This window comes from Silurus aristotelis, assembly GCF_946808225.1.
Source record: "Silurus aristotelis genome assembly, chromosome: 27".
NCBI lineage: Eukaryota > Metazoa > Chordata > Actinopteri > Siluriformes > Siluridae > Silurus > Silurus aristotelis.
In genome coordinates this window covers 454,537-476,557 of record NC_139600.1, presented here as the reverse complement: position 1 = coordinate 476,557, position 22,021 = coordinate 454,537, and the positions used below count along the sequence as shown (strand labels likewise).

The window sequence follows — 22,021 nt, the reverse complement described above, 5'->3', positions numbered from 1 at the left end:
CTTCTGGAAGCCCAATGACACTCGACTCATAAAGAGCCGAGCCAAATTTTTTGTCCCTCTGTTAGGGTATTAAATTCTCCCTTCATTGCAATTTTGAGGAGGACCAGAGAGGCATTAATCTTTTTTCTTTCTCTTTTTTTTTTTTGCAAGGTCAACGGGACAATAGTGTTTGTAAGATAAATGTATAATTACCTCACTTACACCAGTCAATGAATTATGCATTTGTTCCCGGTTTCATGCAAAAGGTGAAAGAAGCAAAAGAGGTCAATGTGTGTTATAGAAGTTCAACACTTTATATGTTTGTTGTAGAAGGTTGTAGGTGTAGGGCTTTAATGTTTATATAAGGTCTAATGCAAAACAGGAGGATGACCTTAAAGATCTCGAGGCAATGTAAGGATCTGTGGTGGGTTTCATAGGTCTCCAATTATTATAGGTCTCTATGATAGAAGTTTGAAAGACTCTTTTAAAACCTGGCCAAGCAAATTTAAGCAATCAGAAGGTGACTGAGAACTTGATGTTTGCGTTCCAGAGAATATGTGTGGAGATTGGGGAGCTTGTAGATGGTCAACCATCACTGTAAAAGCCCACTTTATCACAGAGTGGTCAAACAGAAGCCTTTTCTTAGTGCAGGAATCATAAAAACCTGCTTGGGGGATTTGAGAAATAAAATTCTTAATCTCTAAAAACTTAATGCGTCTCGTGTAGAGGACATCTTCTAGACCGAGGAGTTTACACCTTGGATAAAACGTGTAACAAAAATGACAATCTGCATTTTATTGTTCCTCGAACACAGAGAAAAAAGAGGCTGGTGAGCAGAACAATAGATTCCACTTATTTATAGCTGCTATAACATTAGTGAGAACAGGAAGTTACATTTTCATGGATGTTCCACACCATTAAGTGTAACTGTGAATGGATCGAATGTCTTGTTGTAATCGCTGGCAAATTAGAATGAGGGAATGAAACCCATGGCTTGTGTGGATTTCATGTAGCTTCATAAACATCAGGTACAAATGAAGTGTCACGAACAAATCAGAGCGATGAGTAATGTTTATTTCATGAGCTAATGGGGTTTCAAAAACGTTTGGCGTATTTCATTCCTCCGTCTACACCGGGGGTTTTGAATTGGGATCTGTCTTTATAATGGGTTTTAGAAGAAGGAGAAAGGCTGACGTCATGTCTACTGTATTTACCCTAAAAGAAGCACAGAGCTCATATCTTTTATCAGTTCATCACAAATGTATTACGGATCTTTACGATGAAAGCTTTACAATGTGCGAGACCTTTCAAGTTGCCGAACGGCGTTTAGCGAAACCCTATCGAACGGATGAATGCGGCGTCTGGAAGAAAGGCTGCGACCGAGCAACCGCTTTTCTTCCTCGTCCTACTTTAGAATTCATTTAAGCCAAATCCCTCTTCCCGCTCAGTGATGACAAGAGCAGGTTCCGGGAGCTTAGCATGCCGGCAAATCCTTCCTCATACAAAACCACCCCAACACACCAGCCTGCGGTCTTCACCAAGCCTTCAAGCACTTTTAAATATGATTTATTCGAAGGAAACCGTCCAGAGGGTTCATTGTGTTATACACAATCTCACCAAAGATAGAGAAAGCGTCAGGTGTGACCAGGAAGGTCAGGGGAGTTCGGTTACAAGATTACCTTTTATTTACCTGTGAATATCACAACTCGGATAAATCTTACAGCCATGTGTAGATGAGTGCAGATGATTTTTTTTCTAGCAACAGTGGGGAATTAATGGAGTAGAGCAGGAATCCCTAAATGACGGCTCTCTGAAAAATGCCAGATTTCATTTTAAATGTGTTTTAATCTTATCATACTTGTATTTAATAATAAAGTTTAGCCTTCAAACTAAAATGTCCCTCAGTTATAACTAGAGGTCTAGACACCGATAGTTGATACTATGGTACTACGGTAAATCTTTACCGATAGTTTTTCCAGCTTCCGGTCCGCTGTCCCTCTAGGGGGCGACTCATTGACACCATGTGCTGTTTGTTTTTACTTGTGAGTCTGCGTGCTGCACGGAGAGCGCTATATATTTATTGATTGTATAATTATATTTATGAATTAAAATATTCATATTTATGTCATTTAGCACTTTTTCACAATTCAGTACTTAAAAAAAAAAGAGAAGTTAAATACTATTTTACATGGAATGTTATATTTGTTTGCTTTTTATCCAGTATCTATTTTAATATCTATTGGTTGATTAATCGGTTTCTGGGTGAGTACGATCCGGCCTCGCTATCGGTATCTGTGAACACTATCAGTCGACCGCTAGTTATTCATGCAGAAACGTACTGAAGAACTGCTGCTGTTATTATAAAGCTGAATAAACTCATCCCAGAACTTTTCTCAGGATTCCTCATAACTTTCCATCATGAATCCTGGTTCAGGGTTTTCTTCCTCATATTGTCTTGGGAAGTTTTCATGATCAGAAGGATTCAAAATCTACACCTAGATTTCTTCAAAACCGTCAAAGAGAACTCACCCTTGCACTCTGTCCAGCGATGAGCTGGTCATCTTCAGTCTGGACACTGGTACGGCTCCGGGTGTCATAGTCTTCCTGCTCAAAGTCCGAATCATCCTCCAGCTCTTCAGGGGTCTGAAGGAAACATACACACATTAAATAATTACATTAAAAAGCTCTGAATCTCAACACAGAACCGAGCGAGCGATCAGCGGGGCCAAGCACTGGTGGAGCAAAGCTGTTTTTTTTTTATAAGGCAGTATTAATATTCCTGTCACTTCCTGTTTGTGTGGTGTGACGTGTTCATTGATAGAATGCTGACCGAGGTATCAAACATTCCTTTTTGATTTAGCATTTTGGACATCTTCAGATCAGGTGAACTGAACACCTCAAATCCAAAATGTCTGACTTGAAAATAAAAAAATAGATTTTAAAATTTCTTTGAAGAACCCATGAGCCTGTTCAATGTGCTGCGTGGAGCTCAAACCAGATTCCATAAGTATTTATAGAAATTTCAAACAAGGAGTGTGAGTGAGCTTCTGGGCCATCGAGGTCCAACATGTCGACATGTTGTGTGAGTTTCTGAGCAGGTCAAACATCTCAAACATCTGATATCTTTTGTATAGAAAGAATTTACTCCTAATATCTTAACATTTTGCCACTGTTTATGTACAGTGTACACCAATCAACCGTATCAGCAAAACCACTGACGATTAAAGCTTATAACTTATTATATCGTGTAAGTGGACTATAAACAGTTCTCAAACTTGATTTGTTGGAAGCTGGAGAAATGGGTAAAAGTAAGGATAGGAGTACATTTTGATGTCTATCTGATGACTGGGTCAGATCTTCTCCAAGATTCCCAGTTTGCAGGCGTTTATTCCCTACGACATGAACAAACGACATGACAGAGTTATAGTTTCCTAGATCTCATTCCGATCTCAAAACGAGTCCAAGTTCCATCCGTGGAGGCTCCACCTCACAACTGCAAGGATCTGCTGCTAAGATCTTAGAGAGTCCAGAATCGTTTTGCTGACTTAAGGGATCTACACAATATTACGCTGGTTATGTTATACCTGATCATAAATCAGTCTACTATATTCTACTGAATTTAATAAACACAGCTGATCTTTATAATGTGTCCAATCAGAGAAATGTGTCTTCTCTTGAGTGTGTGTGCTGACAGTGTGAACGCCCAGTGCCTTTCTCGAAACAAAAAGACAGACATCTCACCATCAATAATTCACAGCACTTCAGTTTCAAGCAACTTACATCATTTTTGATCTCCCTTTGTGTAAGTGTACACACTGTAACTGGAAATGGCATCATGTTAACATCACATCAGACACTGAATGCAGTGTTGTTAATTCTGCAGCGTCATCATCCTCCTCCCTGCAGATCAACCCGGCTTAAAGCCCAGACGCTGTCCAGCAACAGACAAACTACATGGATAAAGTGTCTGAAACTGTGCAGCCCAAAATCAATATCAAAGTCCTTTTTCATTCTCCTTTAATCCATCAAACACTTAAATGAATAAAAAACCCTGCAGGTTCTAATGTTACAGCGTGTAGAAACCATTGTTTATCCTCCTTCCCTGTGCACCAAATACCGATTTCTTTTTATTTATTTATTTATTTATTTATTTATTTATTTATTTATTTACTAATTTACTTATATATATATATATATATATATATATATATATATATATTTAACATTTAAAAATGTAAAGATGTTGTTTTAAATTTTATTTATTTTTTAATTACACATGTATATGTATATATTTAGATATGTATTATTTAATTTTGTAAATTTTTTAAAGTTTTCAATTTAATTAGACTTAATTTCATTATTCATTTGCTTTCTTATTCATATTTCACTTTTTTTATTAGATTTTTTAAGGTTTATTTAAAATAACATCTATTTATTTGTTTGTTTGTTTATTTAAGTTTTATTGTTATATTTAATTTTGGTTTTCTTACATTTTTTTATTTTACATATTTGTTTGTTGGTTTTTTTATTTTTAAATTAAGTTTTTAATTTACACTTTTTTTTTACGTCATTTATTTATTTATTAATTCATTTATTTATTCTTTAACACTCAGGACCCCCTGATAAAAAGGTTTTACTGCAATAAATGAATAAATGAGTGAATGAATATTTGTGCTGTTTGGATTGTAACTGAGAAACTGAACACAGCATGTAGAATAGTAAGAACAGGAAAAAAAACCTGATGGAAACGTATGTTTGCTGCTCTTCAGAACCCCCACGAACACACGCATGTGGCCTACACGCTGTCTTCTGCTTCTTCATCATGTTCTTTGTGAGGAACAAACACCAACACGACGCAACAGCTACGAACGAGGAAGACGAAGCATCTGGGCTACTAAAGGCGATGCTAATAGGTTTAGCGGCAGCAGCAGCACGGCTCCATCCCCACTCAGGCTTGACAAACAAGCTGATCTCCACTGCTTAATTATCCTCAGCTTCTCCTGCTCGCTGCCAATCCACAGCTCAGCTTTCTGTACCTCCTGTCAGCGTTCTCTTCATCTCGACGCCGTGTGATGGTTCTTCTCTTGTGTTCGTCAATGAAACGGCAACCAGTGTAGCTCTACTGTTCTGTTCTAATGCCTAATTACATTCACAGCGGCTACGATGTATAAAATATGTCAAATCCTATTAAAATCATTTGCATTTTACTACTAATTATGAATCTAAAAACAGGTTGAATAAGGCGGCTTTGTATGGTTACGCAGGAACATTGCAGAAGCCATAGGGCATTATACTCAGTCTATAACACACCATGCTGCGTTAATTCCTATTTACTGTGTAAATCCTGTAAATGTCTTATTAATGCTGTGTTTGTGTACAAATGACCATAAGTTCAGAACGTCCCATTCCACACTGAGTCCTCATTTGCTCTTATAATAACCTCCACTCTTCTGGGATGATGTTCCGCTAGATGTTGCTGTCTGCTTGTGGAGACGTTCGTGCTCAACTTTATACCAGTGTTTAATGAAAGCCAGGTAGGTGAGGAGGACTGGGATGATGTTTCATTAATCTTAAAGGTGTTTAATGGGGTTGAGGTCTGATCTCTATAGCAGGCCACTCAAGATCTTCCACTCCAACCCATGGAAAGCAGATCTTCATGGAGCTGGCTTTTTGTATCTGTAGATGCTGAAACATTATTGGGTCTCCTAGTTTTAGTAAAGGGAGAATTTCATCCATTCTATAAAACTGTCTGCCTCTGACTTTGGGGTGAGTTTGGGGAAGAACCACGTATGGCTGGAAAACTCAGGTGTCCCAATACTATTGGATTATACTAGTGTATGTATTGTATAAAAAAAATGCTGCATGTTATGATGATTTATAATCTGTAATAAAGCTAATGGTCAGTGGGAGCTGAGTGGTTTAAGCTCGCCAAGCTGCCACTCGAGTAGACACAGTTAAGGGCCTTGCTCAAGGGCCCAACAGATGCATTGTGGGGATTTAACCCCCCAAAGCCGTAAACATTCAGCTTCCCACTTCCCCTTATATTAATGATAAGATACACCACGCAGTAAACGCACTGGTTTTAGACTGACATGAAAGGAAAATGATTGATATATAGAGTAACAGCTCGAGATGATTAAATCGTATAGCATAGTGTTACGATGCATTATAAGCTTTCTATGTCAGATTGAACAGATGTTACGGATCGGCACATCAGATAGAAAGTTGCATAAAATAATCTATTTGTGACGTTTTAAAATAGACGAGCAGAAATTCTTCTCCTGGATAAGAGACGACCGTGAGAACGACTTTCTTCAGCCGCTTCTGTCGCTTTTCTTCTCCTAAAAATAATAATAACGATTTATAAATGAAGGCTTTTGATACACGCTGATCAGTTCTGCACACACGTTACTGTGATTATATGCAGGCGTATTTATTAACGCCAATATTTCTCCAGCTAATTGAACGATCCTATGAAATAAATCAGTGTATAAAACGCATTATACCATATGTAGAAGTCATTAACGGCACATGGACCAGATGTAGGTCGAGCACACGGAGGCGCCGTGACGCCGTTATTGTATTATTACAGTACGCCAGATGTTCTCATTAAATAATAGATGATTTTCACTTGCGTTAGTTCGATGTGGTAAATGTGTAGGATTTACATCAATGTGGATTAACATTTTTTTATCCTAAAATGCAACTTGCCATTTTCAAGGATCACATTTTCCTTCCGGAACGTTGCATTACTTCCTATGACTTCTGTATTCATAATGCATTATAAACGCTTTATAAATCATTTTACAAGGCATAAGCAACACCTAAAGACCTTCTGAGTGCCGACGTCAAAATCTGTGATTTCTTCTTCATTCTGATCTTTAAGGTGAAGATTAGCTGAAGCTCCAGATGGCGGTTTCATGCTAACACGTTAGACTAGCACAGGAGCGGTGCTGGCGATTGCTCACCCGTATCATGAGGACGGCTTTCCTGATGTCACGGACGCCGTCGTAAACCAGGCGCGAGGCATCGATGAACTCGTTCTCCTCGAAGGGTAGAGGCGGAGTGGTGCTCAGAGCTTCGATAGCAACCTCAACCTGCTCAGCAAAACGAGGCATCACTGTGGAGACGGAGAAACCAGGGGTTCAGAGAAGGGCTTCATTACACACTTACATCATCTCATCTCATAGAGGAAGAGTGGAAAAAAGGAAGGAAGGAAGGAAGGAAGGAAGGAAGGAAGGAAGGAAGGAAGAAGGGAAAAAGAAAAGAAAGAGGGTTTATATGAAGGAATTAATTATTTACATTCTAAGGAAGAAAGGAAAGAAGAAAAGAAAATAAAGTATTAAGGGATGGACAATAGAAAGAAAGCAAGCAGGAAATGAAGGAGGAAATGAACAAAGTGATGAAGGAACCAGGAGGTTCATGTCCAGGTTCTTGTGAGTAGGAGCTCTGGAGCCACACAGACAGGGTGAGAGTGAGAACATATCAGCTTCTCATTCACTCGTTTTCCACTTCATCATCTCAGCACTCATTGAGGGAAGTCCTGATGAAACGTCACGTCACGTCACGTGTGTGCTGATAAACACCATGTGGTGGTGACACGCTTCCAAAACGTCTTTAATGAACTGTTTATCTGCGTTTGTGTTGTTGTTTTTTACCTCAGATGTATTTATTCTAATTTTACTTCCATATTGGTCATGAACATTTCACTCCATAAAATTGAACACCTAAAGAATCTTTTTCATTCCTCTGACTGGAGAAACTGAAGATGCAGTAAAATAATCGCCTGCTCGTGGTCGGAGCTCTTAATGAGTGAAGTTCTCTGCGAGGAGCTGCTTTGAGTAATGAAGCAGTGCGAGGCGAGAACTGAGCGCTCTCCTGAGCCTGGGATGGAGCACACAGACCCCCGTTTCACAGCTGGTGTTTAAAAAGATCCTTCATCAGAGCAGCACTGAAGAAAAGGAAGCAGTGCAGAGAGACTGTAGTGTGGAGGATTCGTTTATTAAGAATGGAGACAGATCCTGATAAGAAGCTCAATCTAGCACAGCTAACAGTCTCAATACAGGAACAAGAACACAGAAGAACGAAGACGTGTTAAATTACTGAGAGATCTTTCAGGGATGATGGCTCAAGGACTTTTTGTTCTTCAATCAATCCTTTCTTCAGTCACTCCTTCCTTCCTTCCTTCCTTCCTTCCTTCCTTCCTTCCTTCCTTCCTTCCAACATGTGATTTTGCATCTTCTTAAACTACAGATTTTGCACCATCATCAAAACTGAATGCTAACTGCCCCCCTCCCCCCCATGACCTATGACCTGTCAGTGTTTAGCAGGTGCTGCTCTGATTAATGGAGCAGCCGTGGAGTATAAACTCAAGCCAATAACGATCGATCTTAAGATATCTGCTGCTTAAAACACACACACACACACACACACACACACACACACACACACATTTTGTAAAAAGTTTACACTGTTTGTAATTGATGAAGAAGGCTGAGTTCTGAGCGTGAAGCACAGTGAAGCTGGTGTGGTGATTTCCTGCTCGGGGATTCCCTCACTGTCGCCTTCACTTTCAGCAGAAAGGAGAGGAAAATGTTATTACAGTCTAATGAGCAGCAAACATGATGCTCGAGTTGCCATTTCACCCCCAGCAGCTTCAGGCAAAAGAAAATAAACCGCTCCTCGTAATTCCCTTTCAGCCCTGAGGGGAGGCAGGAGGAACCACGAGGGTCAGAAAGGCAGCAGCAGACCCATGTGGTCTACAGGAACATGTTAGACAGTGTGTATTTTCCCACAACAGCCCATCGTCAGTATGTTATTCCTTTAATGATCTATTTCCCACTGCCCCAAAATGCAGCATTGTTATTGAGACACTAGAGACTCCTTACATCAGCTGGTCCTAAACAGGAACGGAACATCTCAAGAAACAACATCTCGATATAAACCTGTGTTTTGCAGCTGTCTGAGACGCTCCTAAAGAAAACCAATCAGACTCTGTAGTGCAAATAACATGTTTTCTGTCGTTTTCTGTTTCCCAGAGGAAGAAATATGAACTTGCACATATTAAACCCTTTCTAAACAGAAGCAAACAGAACTGTTCAATTTTACACTTTCCTCAAGGATTTAACAAAAGGAAACACACACACACACACACACACACACACACACACACACACACACACACACACACAGTAACACATACAGTAACACACACACACACACACATACACACACACACACACACACACACACACACACACAGTAACACATACAGTAACACACACACACACACACACACAGAAACACAAACAGTAACACACACACACACACATACACACACACACAAACACAGTAACACATACAGTAACACACACACACAGTAACACATACAGTAACACACACACAGTAACACATACAGTAACACACACGCACAGTAACACAAACAGTAACACACACGCACAGTAACACATACAGTAACACACACACACACACACACACACACACACACACACACACACACACACACACAGTAACACAAACAGTAACACACACACACACACGCACAGTAACACATACAGTAACACATACAGTAACACACACACACACACACACACACACAGTAACACACACACAGTAACACATACAGTAACACACACACACACACACACACACACACACACACACACACAGTAACACACACAGTAACACACACAGTAACACACACACAATAACACATACACTTTCACACACACACTCACACATACAGTAACACACACACACACAAACACACAGTAACAAACACACACACACACACACACCCACAGTAACACACACACGCACAGTAACACACACACACACACACACACACACACAGTAACACATACAGTAACACACACACACACACACACACAGTAACACAAACAGTAACACAAACAGTAACACACACACACGCACAGTAACACATACAGTAACACACACACAAACACGCACAGTAACACACACACACACAATAACACACACTTACACACACACACACTCACACACACAGTAACACACACACACACACACACACACACACACACGCACACACACACAATAACACATACACTTACACACACACACTCACACATACAGTAACACACACACAGTAACACACACACACACAATAACACACACACTTACACACACACACACACACACACACTTACACATACAGTAACACACACACTCACACACACAGTAACACACAGTAACACACACACACACACACACACACACACACACACACACACACACATACAGTAACACACACACACACACACACACACACACAGTAACACACACACACAGTAACACAAACAGTAACACACACATGCACAGTAACACATACAGTAACACAAACACTTACACACACGCACAGTAACACATACACTTACACCTACACACACACACACACACTCACACATACAGTAACACACACACAAACACACAGTAACACACACACACACACACACACACAGTAACACACACACACACACACACACACACACACACACACACACACACAATAACACATACACTTACACACACACAAACACACAGTAACACACACACACAACCAGAGTAACACACACAGACACAATAACACACACACTTACACACACACACTCACACATACAGTAACACACACACTCACACACAATAACACACACACAATCACAGACACAGTAACACACACACACACACACACACACGCACACACACACACAATAACCCAGACACAATAACACATACACTTACACACACACTCACACATACAGTAACACACACACACAAACACACAGTAACACACACACACCCAGAGTAACACACACACAGACACAATAACACACACACACTTACACACACACACACACACTCACACACACAATCACAGACACAGTAACACACACACACACACACACACACACACACACAGTAACACACACACAATAACACATACACACACACACACACACACACACACACACACACACAAACACAGTCAGCACAGTCGCGCTCATCTTCGCAGCCTCTCAGCAGTTGAATTTAAACAATAACGAAGTTACGTGAGAAGTGAAAACTACATCACGTGGCAGCTGGTGGTTTTTTATTTCTTTTTCTCGGCGGCGGCTCTGCAGCTGAGATAAAAGCAGTTTCCTCTCGTCAGCGAGAGCTTCTGATGGAGTGTAATTTAAAAGCAGTGGATCCGCAGCAGGAGTGAAATCTCAGTGTTCCTGTGACACTGCTGTGTTTGGGCTCACGGTGGTGTCCATCAGACTCCAGATTACTACCTTCCACAAACTGACAACGGAGTACGAAAGGTGGTGAAGAAGAAAAAAAGCCTGCAAGACGAACGAGCATTAAACAGAGCAACTGGTGGCACCTCAAGTCCATCTCACACTGACGTCCTCTCTGACTTTCACTCTTTCACTCCTTCAGACAAGACCTGGTCAGATCTCTGCAAAACTTTACTTCTAAAGGGTAAGAGCTTTTCGAGCAAGAAGGAAGGAGGGACGAATAGAAGAAATATAGGAATATAGGAAAGGGGGGAAAAAAGAAAGAACTAATTGACAAATGTAGGAAGGAAAGAAGGATGTAGCTGAGGTTGAGGAACTGTTAGCTGAGAATTTCCACACAGTGCAGACACTTCTAGACCTTCTACGTCTGAGGTGTTTGCGAGTACTGCTGGAGAAGTAGTGAGTACAAAAGTAGAACTTATAGAGCTTAAAGTTCAGGCCACACCCAGTTCAGAGTTCAGTCAGAGTTAGTGGACATACTTCTGTTCTGCATTTATTCAGAATTTCCACAAAATCTCAGGAACGTTATACAGCTTTAAGTATGAAGTTCGGAATCTTTCAGAAAAATTTAGAGTTTTAGCCAATTTTTCCAGATAGAGTGAATATTAACGACTGATATTTTTGCGGATTAGATGAACGTCAGGCTTGAGTGTTCGCAAATTCTGTGGAATTGTCAAATATCTTTCATTCTGGTCTCCACTCGACTCTATTCCGGAGAACTCATTGCTATTCAGCGAGCATCATTTCTGCTCCTCAACCACCATCTTCTTACCAGCACCAGCTCGGAGCTAAAGCGCAGTGTGGAAGCGTGTACAGGTGGTCCGTGCCCACACATGGCACAGTGAGATGATGAATAGTTGGTAAGTGAAGTGTGTTGTAGTGGCACAGGGGCTGCAGCTCACCGGTTTCAGACAGCAGCTTGATGGACTCCAGGACTCGCTCGGTGTACACGCCCGGCTCGTAGTTCTCCATCTCCGCGTTGATGATATGGACCACGCGAGCGGCGCGACCTCTGATCGCCCCTGCTGTCCTGTCCAGCGTGTCCACATCGCCCTCCTGCAGAGCTATCACACACTTATTTACATCCTCCAGGATGTGGTTCTCTGTAGAAAGCAAGACAAAAAAAGCAGCTAGAAGAAGTTCAAACAAATCGAGGAGTAAAAAAGAAAGAAAGGTTCCAGCAAAAAAGAAGCAAAGACACACCCAAAGTTCGATGTGTCATTAATTACAACAGTAAACCGCCGCGTGCACAGAGCTGATTAGAGCCAGAAGCTCTTCATTAGAAGGAGCAGATTCCTTAGATTTTTGCTGCTTTATACAATTTATGTGCAAATAAAAGGAAAAAAAGAGGGTTTATTGTCTTGGTGTTTGGTGTTTCTAACCTTTTTATTGTTTAGTTTTATTGTTGCAGTTTGTTCTTCATATCCTTTGAGTGTAGTGTTTACTGTCAGTGATTACGGGTTTATTGCCTTTGTGTTTGGTCTTTATTTTCTTGGAGTTTGATGTTTATTAAATTAGTGTTTGGTGTTAGTTGCCTCAGTGTTTGGTGATGTTTGTGTTTTTCACTTCACTGTTTGGTGATATTTATGTTTATTGCCTTGGTGTTTGGTGTTTATTAACTTGGTGTTTGGTGATAGTTGTCTCGGTGTTTAATGCTTTAGTGGGTGATGTTTATTGCCTTTGCGTTTGGTGTTTATTAACTTGGTGTTTATTGCCCTGTTGTTTTGGGGTGTTTGGTGTTGATTGATGTTTTTGCTTTTGTGTTTGGTTATGTTTGGAGTTAGTGTTTGGGTGTTATTGTTGTAGTGTTTTTCATTTATTGTGTTGGAGTGTAGTGTTTACAGTTATAGTGCGTTGGAGTTTTTTTTGCATTGATGTTTGGGGTTTGTTGCCATGGCATTAATTGCATTGGTGTTTGATGGTGCGTGGTGTTGATTGCCTGGTTGTTTGGTGTTTGTTGCTGTGGTGTTAATTTTCTCGGTGTTTGGTAATTATTTCTTTAGTGTCTGGTGTCTATTGCCTTCGTCTAGATTGTTACTGGCATAAAGTTGTGGTGTTTATTACCTTACTGTTTGGTGTTTATTGTTAAATCTCACAATGAGTGGCTTAAAATGATGAAATTATGATGTGAATTTATTCAGAAAAAAAACAATCGTAATTGATGGAATAGTGTTTAAATTTCTGACTTTGTCTGAAGTGTCATTTATTTTGCACATCATGAAGAAATGATGCACCTGAGACACTTTACTTTACCTGACACAGACAGGAAGTCATCCACAGAGGTGATGTCATCCACAGCCTCGGTCAGAATGCGCACCTGCTTCTCCCATTGGTCTTTAAACACATCCATGTTGTCCTGAGCCACCTTGCTCTGAGGACGAGCCGCCAGCGTCAGGGCAGCGTTGATCACCTGCGTGAAGTTTGGACCAAATCAGCACAATCCCAAAATAACAACTGTGTTACGGGTCCTCGTGGGAATTCCACTCTGTTCAAACCCCACTGCAGCCTGGTGGCAGGATTCAGGCAGGTTTTCCTCTGTAATACACTGTGTGTTAAAAACTCTCGGATCATTAACCTGTGATTAAAGGAAATCCACAGATCTATTCTCCAGTGGAAGTATACTGTAATAGAGATGTTTTGTTAATCGAGATCATCATGATCATTACAGTAGTATAAATACTTTAGTCAAGTTTGGTGTTGTTCAAACACGTGTCTCAGCAGTGCCCATACTGCTGTTTATATACTGTATATATACCCTACAACCCTACAACACACCGAGTGTCAAACACTTACTTTCTGTTGTGTGATTTTTGTCTAAAACAAGAAAGGAAAGGAAGAAAGGAAGAAAGGGAGGATGGATTGATATGGAAGGAAGACAAATTCTGCTCAATTGCTCAGTTGTTAGAGCTCTGGGTTACAGAACAGAAGGTCAGTGGTTCAAGCTGCAGTATCTCCAAGCTGCCACTCTTGGGGCTCTTGAGCAAGGCCCTTAACCCTCTGTACTCCAGGGGCTCTGGATCATGTTAGATTCTGAACATCACTGGGAAATGCAAATAAAGAATTTCTGCTGTAATGTACATGTGACAAGTAAAAATCCCCTTTCCCCGTTTATGTTATCAAGAAGCCACCATTCAGAACAGGAAGTGGATTTTTAAAATCAATTAACCAAGACCACATCTGGAAATAACAATCAAAGACAGAGTTCCCAACACTATCTCCTACAGAACAGATGGACCACATGGTTGAGTCTCAGACATCTCTTGGTCTGATTGACCCTTGTGAAGAGTCTCAGTGCTTCATCTTTATTGAGTTTCAATTTCAACTTCGAAATTGATTTTTTTATTTTTTTTTTGTCTCGAAGCTCTGAGAGATCTCAGTGCCTGAGACAGCGATGCATGCGCAACCTCTGCACTTTCACACCAAGCTCTGGTGAGAACTTGGGTGCCTGGGAGATGTACATCAAAGCCCATAGCATGAGCAGATCGCTTAGTTCCACAACTGAGGATATTCCACAGCTTTTCTGTCCATAGGGTAAAACAGAGCTGTGAGAAAGTCTCACTTCTTTTATTGCTTTATGTTTCTGTATTGCTGAATGATATTTATTATCTCTGGATAAGATGATGGATAAGATCCAGATAGGTTCCCTTGATGTTCTTTGGTTTTCTCCACCTCTCATTAACATGCCAGTAGGGAGATTAGTGAATGTAATTGTGCCCGCTGGTGAACGTGTGAGCAGCAGGTTATCTAAGGTTGGGTGAGGAGGCCTGGGTGTTCACATCCATCCCAAAGGTTGTCAATAGGGTTGGAACTTGACAGCAGGAGATCTTCCACTCTAAACCATGGAAAGCAGATCTTTATGGAGCTGGATTTGTGTGTCATGGAGGATCAGGTTTTGTGTCTAGTTCAAGTGAAGGGAAAATGTCATGCTTCCACATTCAAATCCACTCTAAGCAGATGGACAACATATTCCCTAATCAAATTTCTTTGCAATCTCAAGCCAATTATTCAATTATTACCTGATTAACAGCATCACTGTTTCACCCCTTCGCTAGAATTATTATCAATAATTGTTTGAACAACCTCTTTTATAGAAATCACCTGCGATTGTTTATTAAACGCTACATTAAAATCTGATCAGATGAATAAATCCAGACTCCTTATTTCGGGTGACACTAAGAGATGTTCCTTCATTTGTCCAAACACTATCACAACTGGGGTCACTGATCCAGAACCGACCGAACCCAGGGGTGTACATGGAAAAGGAGAAGACGTGTGGCGCATCAGCAGCTTTTACCCTGAAGCTGGCCAACATTAATAACGTTAATACTGTAAATAAATTGACTGACATGAGGTGAAGGTGAACAACAGCCTGAGGTGAAGCTACGGTCAATTTTCAGCATTGAGGCGTTCAAGCTGTCATTGATGTTTGCAGACCAAAACTGACCGAATGAATCACAATAATAAATATTTATTACTTATTTAAAATATGACTATTCTGCTGCTCCACATCACACCCAGACATAAAGTAGTGCCAAGGTTGGGATTTTTACATTTCTACAAGTCTGTATTATAATGAAGCTGTAGAAGTTTACTCCTAGTGCTGTTTCTGGTTTTTTTTTTTTTTTTTTTTTTTCGTTATATATGTTTTCTTCTCCAGTTCGTATAAATTCATCAGACTAGAGCTATTTATCAAAATCACAGCACTCACCATTATCAAGTTTCAGCACATGCAAAACTCCTTCATGGAGCTCAATAATGAAGGTCATAAGGAAATGTGTAGAAAAGCTGTCTCACAACTTGATGTTGCTATGGTTACAGGTGTTTTTAAGAATAAACTTCCAGCCAATCACAATCCAGTATTTATAGTGAACAGGATCGAAAGCTGGCGATTTTTTGTTAATCTTTGAAATCTCTTTGCACTTCCTCACATGAACTACTATGCAGACTGATGTATTAGAAGTGACCCTGAATATTGGAAGACTCGATGCTTCGATAGTAGGAGTCTGATTCGAATATCGATCTCACAAATTTCACAGAGGTGTTATGAATTGAGGATCATACCATTTCGGTTAAATGGGGGTGCTCGTTGTCTGATTGCAAATTCAACTACCGATTTTCCCACAATAATTATGATAATGCTGTAAATAAAAATGTAAAAACAAAGATGCTTTTAATTCCCAAAACAATTGTATTTACATCAAAATTCTAAATGGTATGAATAATATTAATGCAGGAAGTTCCTTGTATTTAGACTCAACTTATAGGATTCTGTACACTCGGTTTTTAAATCACCTGATGTTGCCAGATATTACAGAGTAAAGATAGATTATTGCTTAAATAACATGCTATGCCACTGGACATTTACTCAAACTTCTAGTATGTGTAACCTTCAAAAATGCAGCTTCATTGGGTCACATCTGGGTTGTTTAGTTTATTATGGATCCAAATCTACACCTGAAAGGGTGCTTTCAGAGTCAGCTGTAATAGTGCTGTTCTTACCTGAGGACACAGGCTGTCGATCTGTGTAGCGGCCATGCGCACCAGCTTCACCCCTTCCTCGTTGTTGGAGATGGAACATGCCAGATTCGCCACCTACATGGACCGAAAGACAGAGTTCAGGTGAGATTTTGGGTTCTCTGTTGTTTTGTTAAAACAACACATGAGCAACGAGGCAGTCTTGGCCATTTAGTTGCGTAAATCATGCTGACCTGCTAATTCACACATCACTTCCACACACACACACACACACACACACACACACACACACACACACACACACACACAAGGTCCTCTTGCTGTTCATGTCGTCAGCTATCAGCTCTGCGGACGCCATTCGGGGATTTCATGCCTGACTTGTAAAGGCAATGTCAGGGCAAAATATGTACAGAGGTTTAGCGCGCGTTCAAGTGTTAGATTAGTGTTTGTTATTTCTTCGCATGAAGAATGTGGATTTTTTTTCCGCGACCGCCTCCCTTTCATTACCACCATCCCCTCTCCCTTTTTTATTTAAATGTCCACCCGGGCTCCAGAACATTAACGAGGCCCTGGACCTGAGTCTTTTGTGTAGGAGGTGACAGCTACACTAGCCGACTCGTGAGTTGCCATCGTGAAACACAATTACCCCTGAAATGTCACCGAGTGCATGGAGAGAGGGCCTAATTGGAGCCCATTTGGTAAGTCAGCAGTGATTAGCTAGCCGTGCTGAGGCGCTACCGAGGAGTCGTCCTCATTAGGTCCGAATATGCCGAATGATCACGGCAGTGTGTGGCAGCATGTGGCTGAAGCATTTGATCCGGACGCCCGTCTCGGTGTGTAATTAAAGTAGCAGATGGCGCCGGCTACAACAGAACGCTGTGTTACTTCGTTTTCAGCCGGAAACATGATCGACAAGAACCCTGCTGTCCGATACCTTTTCCGTGTCCGGCTCAGTTATCCCACACGCTATACATCCGTATCTCATCTGACCACATAGAGTTTATTTACAAAATAAATCATTAACAATGATCATTTGCAGCTTTAAAGCTAGCACCGAAATCCCAATTCCATCCCAAAAGTGAAGCACGGCGGTGGGAGCGTCATGCTGTGAGAGTGTTTTTCTGCAGCTTTTCCTTTTTTTTTTGAGCAAGTGGTCGTGGTCAAAGCTGAACGGAGCAGAGATATCCTCAATAAAATCCTGTTCCACGTTGCTCAGGACCTTCAGGGCCGAAGGTTCACCTTCCTACATCACAACAACATTGTTTTATTGTTGTCTTAGGAACAACTCTTATGCTCTAACTTGAAGCCTAATAAGCATCTCCAAAAAGCCCTGAAAGTGTCGATGCTCCACATCCAACCTGACCCAGCTTAAGAGGATTTGCCCTGAACTATGGCAAAAAAACTCAAATCTTAGAATTCAGTTTCTCATCTAATTATGCTCTACTACTCACATCCAAGGTTGAAGCATGATCTACAACAATGAAGTAATTTAGCCTGAGAACCATCTTGCTAATCTAGGCTACGCCTACAGTAATATGCATTTTCAAATAAAAACGTATTAGTGTGGACATGGACTTAGTGTGCCTGCTAGCTAGCATGGAATGAAACTGTCCTTGATAAAGTTAATATATATTTATTCTAATAATGAAAATTCCACTTGTGAATCACTTGCGATTAGATAAAGCTAGCATACGAGCCATTAGCTAGCTGGGCTAGGTAATCATTTGCAGGTAAATAATGATTTCCTTTGGCAGGTGTGGTTTGAAAGATGGAAATGTCTCCTCTAATGCCTCTGACACTAAATTCCTTCTCAATGCTGTGAGCACAAGCCAAGCTGCAGCGTCCGATCCCGTCCAAAAGAAGTCATCGCAATTAGTTAAAAAACCTTCTTGATTTTTTTTTTTGCTTTCTACTTTCTGAAAAAAAGGCCTCATGTGATGCCAGTCCTCATTTTAATGGTTTTATTGGCAAATAAAAGGAGTTTCGTCTTCCATCGAAGAAGAAAATGAGCCTCCGAGAGCAAGCTCACAACATGGTGTGACATCTCTGGGTTTTTGCCATCAAATTATTGATTTTTTAGCTCAGATTCCAGTGTAGGCTGTGAGATTAGACATCAAATTTGTCCAATCTGATCAAGTGCTTTTTATTTCAAACCAAGCAGGAGCCTCACCTGGGCATCAAGATGAACCCGAAAAAACAATTGGAATCGGAGGGTGACTCCTGATTGGCTGGAATGAAAAGCGGTGCAGTTTCACGTATTATCACATGATACGCTGAAAAAGACCTCGGGAAGATCTCGGCTTGATTGTGCGACACGTGTCCTCTTCATTCAGATTATACAATGAAGACACTTCTACAGATCTGTGTTTGAAGATAATGCTTATGTCATCAAGCATACCAAATTCATCTATCTATCTATCTATCTATCTATCTATCTATCTATCTATCTATCTATCTATCTATCTATCTATCTATCTATCTATCTATCTATCTATCTATCTATCTATCTATCCATCCATCCATCCATCCATCCATCCATCCATCCATCCATCCATCCATCCATCCATCCATCCATCCATCCAATCTAATCAAATCTAATCTAATCTAATCTAATCTATTTATCTAATCATCACAAAAGTGTTCAGAGCTCTATAGCAGCCCACTCAAGATCTTTCTCTCCAGATGATGGAAACCGTATGCTAAAGCAGGTTTGGGTTTCCAAGTTAAAGTGAGTTAAAGTGAGCTCTCAGGGACATCCGATACAATTGTGTGCCTCCAGCTGTGTTGTAACAGTTCGGAGAAGAACCACATGTGACAGAAAAGTTTAGGTGTCCTAATACTTTTTTTTTACCATATTGTGTATGTGTGTGTGTGTGTGTGTGTGTGTGTGTGTGTGTGTGTGTATACAGTATATATATCAGTGCTGTCAAAAGTAATGTGTTAAAAAATATAGTAAAGTGTTTACGCAAGTACATTTTTAACTGCACTCATTTTATTAACGCGCATTTAATGCAGCACGCATTTCTGTTTGAGCATTTTTATTACAAATATAAATAAATAAATATTAAAGAGGCAAAAATTAAAACCTTCCACGCAACACATTAATTCACAACGATCTTTCTTTACAAAAACTAAAACTAATTAACACCAGCGTAAAATCATTTCCAATCACTAAACATTTGTAATTAAATCTGTCCGTGTGGAAACATAGCAAAAGTTGTGTGTGGTGTCCGTTTTTATTTCCCCTGAGAATACAGCAGGCCGTAAAGTCTATTCAATGTTCAAGAGGGAAGGTAAATGTTCCAAGCACTCACTAAGACATTTTTCTTCAATGGCAGGATTTCTCACCTGGAGAAAGAGCTTGACTTTAGGAGAAGCTGTTTGCCTGACTGGTCGAGCCGATTGCCTGCCATGTCCCTGGATAGAGTTTAAGTAAATCAGACTGACACCATGGCCAAGATTGAGAAGTGTGGCCCATTGGGGAAGCGCACAAGCAGGGAGCTAAGAGCATCCACACCAGAGCTACTCGCAAATCGCTCCGACAGAATCCCACCGGTCCAGAACCAACAAAATCAGGGACTTATGTATTTAACCATGAACTGCAAAGTGGATGAAGAGTCTAAAACACAGAAATATGGATATTACTATTGTTATTGTGTCTCTGCTTTTTTTTTCCAGGACACTTTAAAGATTAATTTTTTTTTTTTTTTTTCCGTTTTATTCGTCCAGGCTGCTTCTCAGAAATTGCTCGTTGGAGCTTTTTTGAGAATAATGGGCCGGCGCAATGTTAATAATTATGTTTTTAATTCAGACATGTACCTGAATTGTGCCTCGATTGTTTAAATGAATAAATCCAAAACGATTTCAATAGCTGAACCTTAAAAGCAAAACCGGCTCTCAGAAATGTAATTACGTCTCATTCCGATCACATCCGAGTCTAGACAAAAGTTCTCCAACACTGTTTCTCTGAGCAAAAAAGTTGCAGATTGCTCTGTGACATGGCTGTGAACTAGACGAGAAACAACGCGCATTTAATGCACAATGTTTTTTTTTCCACTCGTCCGGAATACACAAACACAGAAACAAACAGAGCTTTTATACGGAAAAATCTGTGTCTCAGAATAGAGCCAACTGCAAAAAGGACATTTGTGCTATTTGTGGAGAAAAATATAAAAATGAAACATCACTGTGACCTTAAGGAACCTTGAATTAGCAAGAAAATCACTACAAGTAGCAAAACTTGTTATTGGAAAATATAAGCTGATTATTAATTCAATAAATAAATAAATAAATAATATTTTAAGAAAAAACTGTTCTTGTATAAAGCAGCAATGTTCCAATAATTAATAAAGAAGTAAATAAAGAAAAAACAAAAATACATCATCTAATTTCCTGATGGAGGCCTGCTGTCTATCTGTAGTTAGAGATTTGTTCTTGATGCAATGGGGTTCTCCATTTTTGTGCAACCACCCAAAACCCCATTACAGTTAAACAGCTGAGCAATAGAGGTTTAGAGGCCCAGGAAGTAGCAGCTTGCTGGTGATGGGATTTGAACCCATGTCATTCTGATCAGAAGTCCAACATCTTATCCACTGCGCTACTACTTCCATCCAGATGGACATCTGTCCATCTGACCTTTATCATGCGTTCGTCGTTCAAAATTTCTATAAGCAGCACTTCATTCTGGAGAACGCCGGAGAGTGGAATCGATTCGTGCATTGCGTGGAATTTGGGTATGACTGTGCGACTTCACATCTCTTGCCAGATTGGTGTTCTTATTAGAGTCTATCTGCCCTCGGTTTCCCCTTCAGAGAAACACAGAGGGAAAGAAAGAAAGGGAAAAAAAATATATGACATGCTAATTGCCACTGGCCAGCATGCAGCTGGGTCACAGAGTTCTGCTTTGAAGCCTGGCTGAATTCAGGTAAGATGACTTGTGTCTCTGTTCTAAACCTCCAACAGAGACGGTCAGGCTATAGTCTATTTCCAATTATCAGATATGAAAAGAATTAGCATGAGGACGGAAGGTTCTTGAACAGGAGTTATAATAGGACATGATATAGTATAATAAGAATTATTCAATGCATTTAAGAATTTTTTTACGAAAACATGCAGAGCAGCCATATGCAATCCGGCAACCAAGAAGAAATACGACCTGAAGGTATTTAAAGCTTTAGGAGTCCATCTAAATCATTATGATTCATCTGCCTGGTTCCTAAGACAACAGA

At 40.3% G+C, this 22,021-nt stretch overlaps 1 protein-coding gene across 5 annotated transcripts in view; it reads right to left on the bottom strand.

Annotated features, from left to right (window-relative positions):
* Nucleotides 1–22,021, bottom strand: part of LOC310721003 (catenin alpha-2) — a 234,519-nt gene that overhangs the window by 6,813 nt on the left and 205,685 nt on the right. For all 5 annotated transcript variants that reach the window (XM_083532179.1, XM_083532180.1, XM_083532182.1 and 2 more), the window contains 5 exons: nucleotides 16,818–16,910; nucleotides 13,572–13,728; nucleotides 12,221–12,421; nucleotides 6,948–7,099; nucleotides 2,509–2,622 (listed from right to left, as the gene is read on the bottom strand). In XM_083532179.1, coding sequence (XP_083388305.1) covers nucleotides 2,509–2,622; nucleotides 6,948–7,099; nucleotides 12,221–12,421; nucleotides 13,572–13,728; nucleotides 16,818–16,910 — 717 coding nt within the window. The remainder of the gene's footprint in view (nucleotides 1–2,508; nucleotides 2,623–6,947; nucleotides 7,100–12,220; nucleotides 12,422–13,571; nucleotides 13,729–16,817; nucleotides 16,911–22,021) is intronic.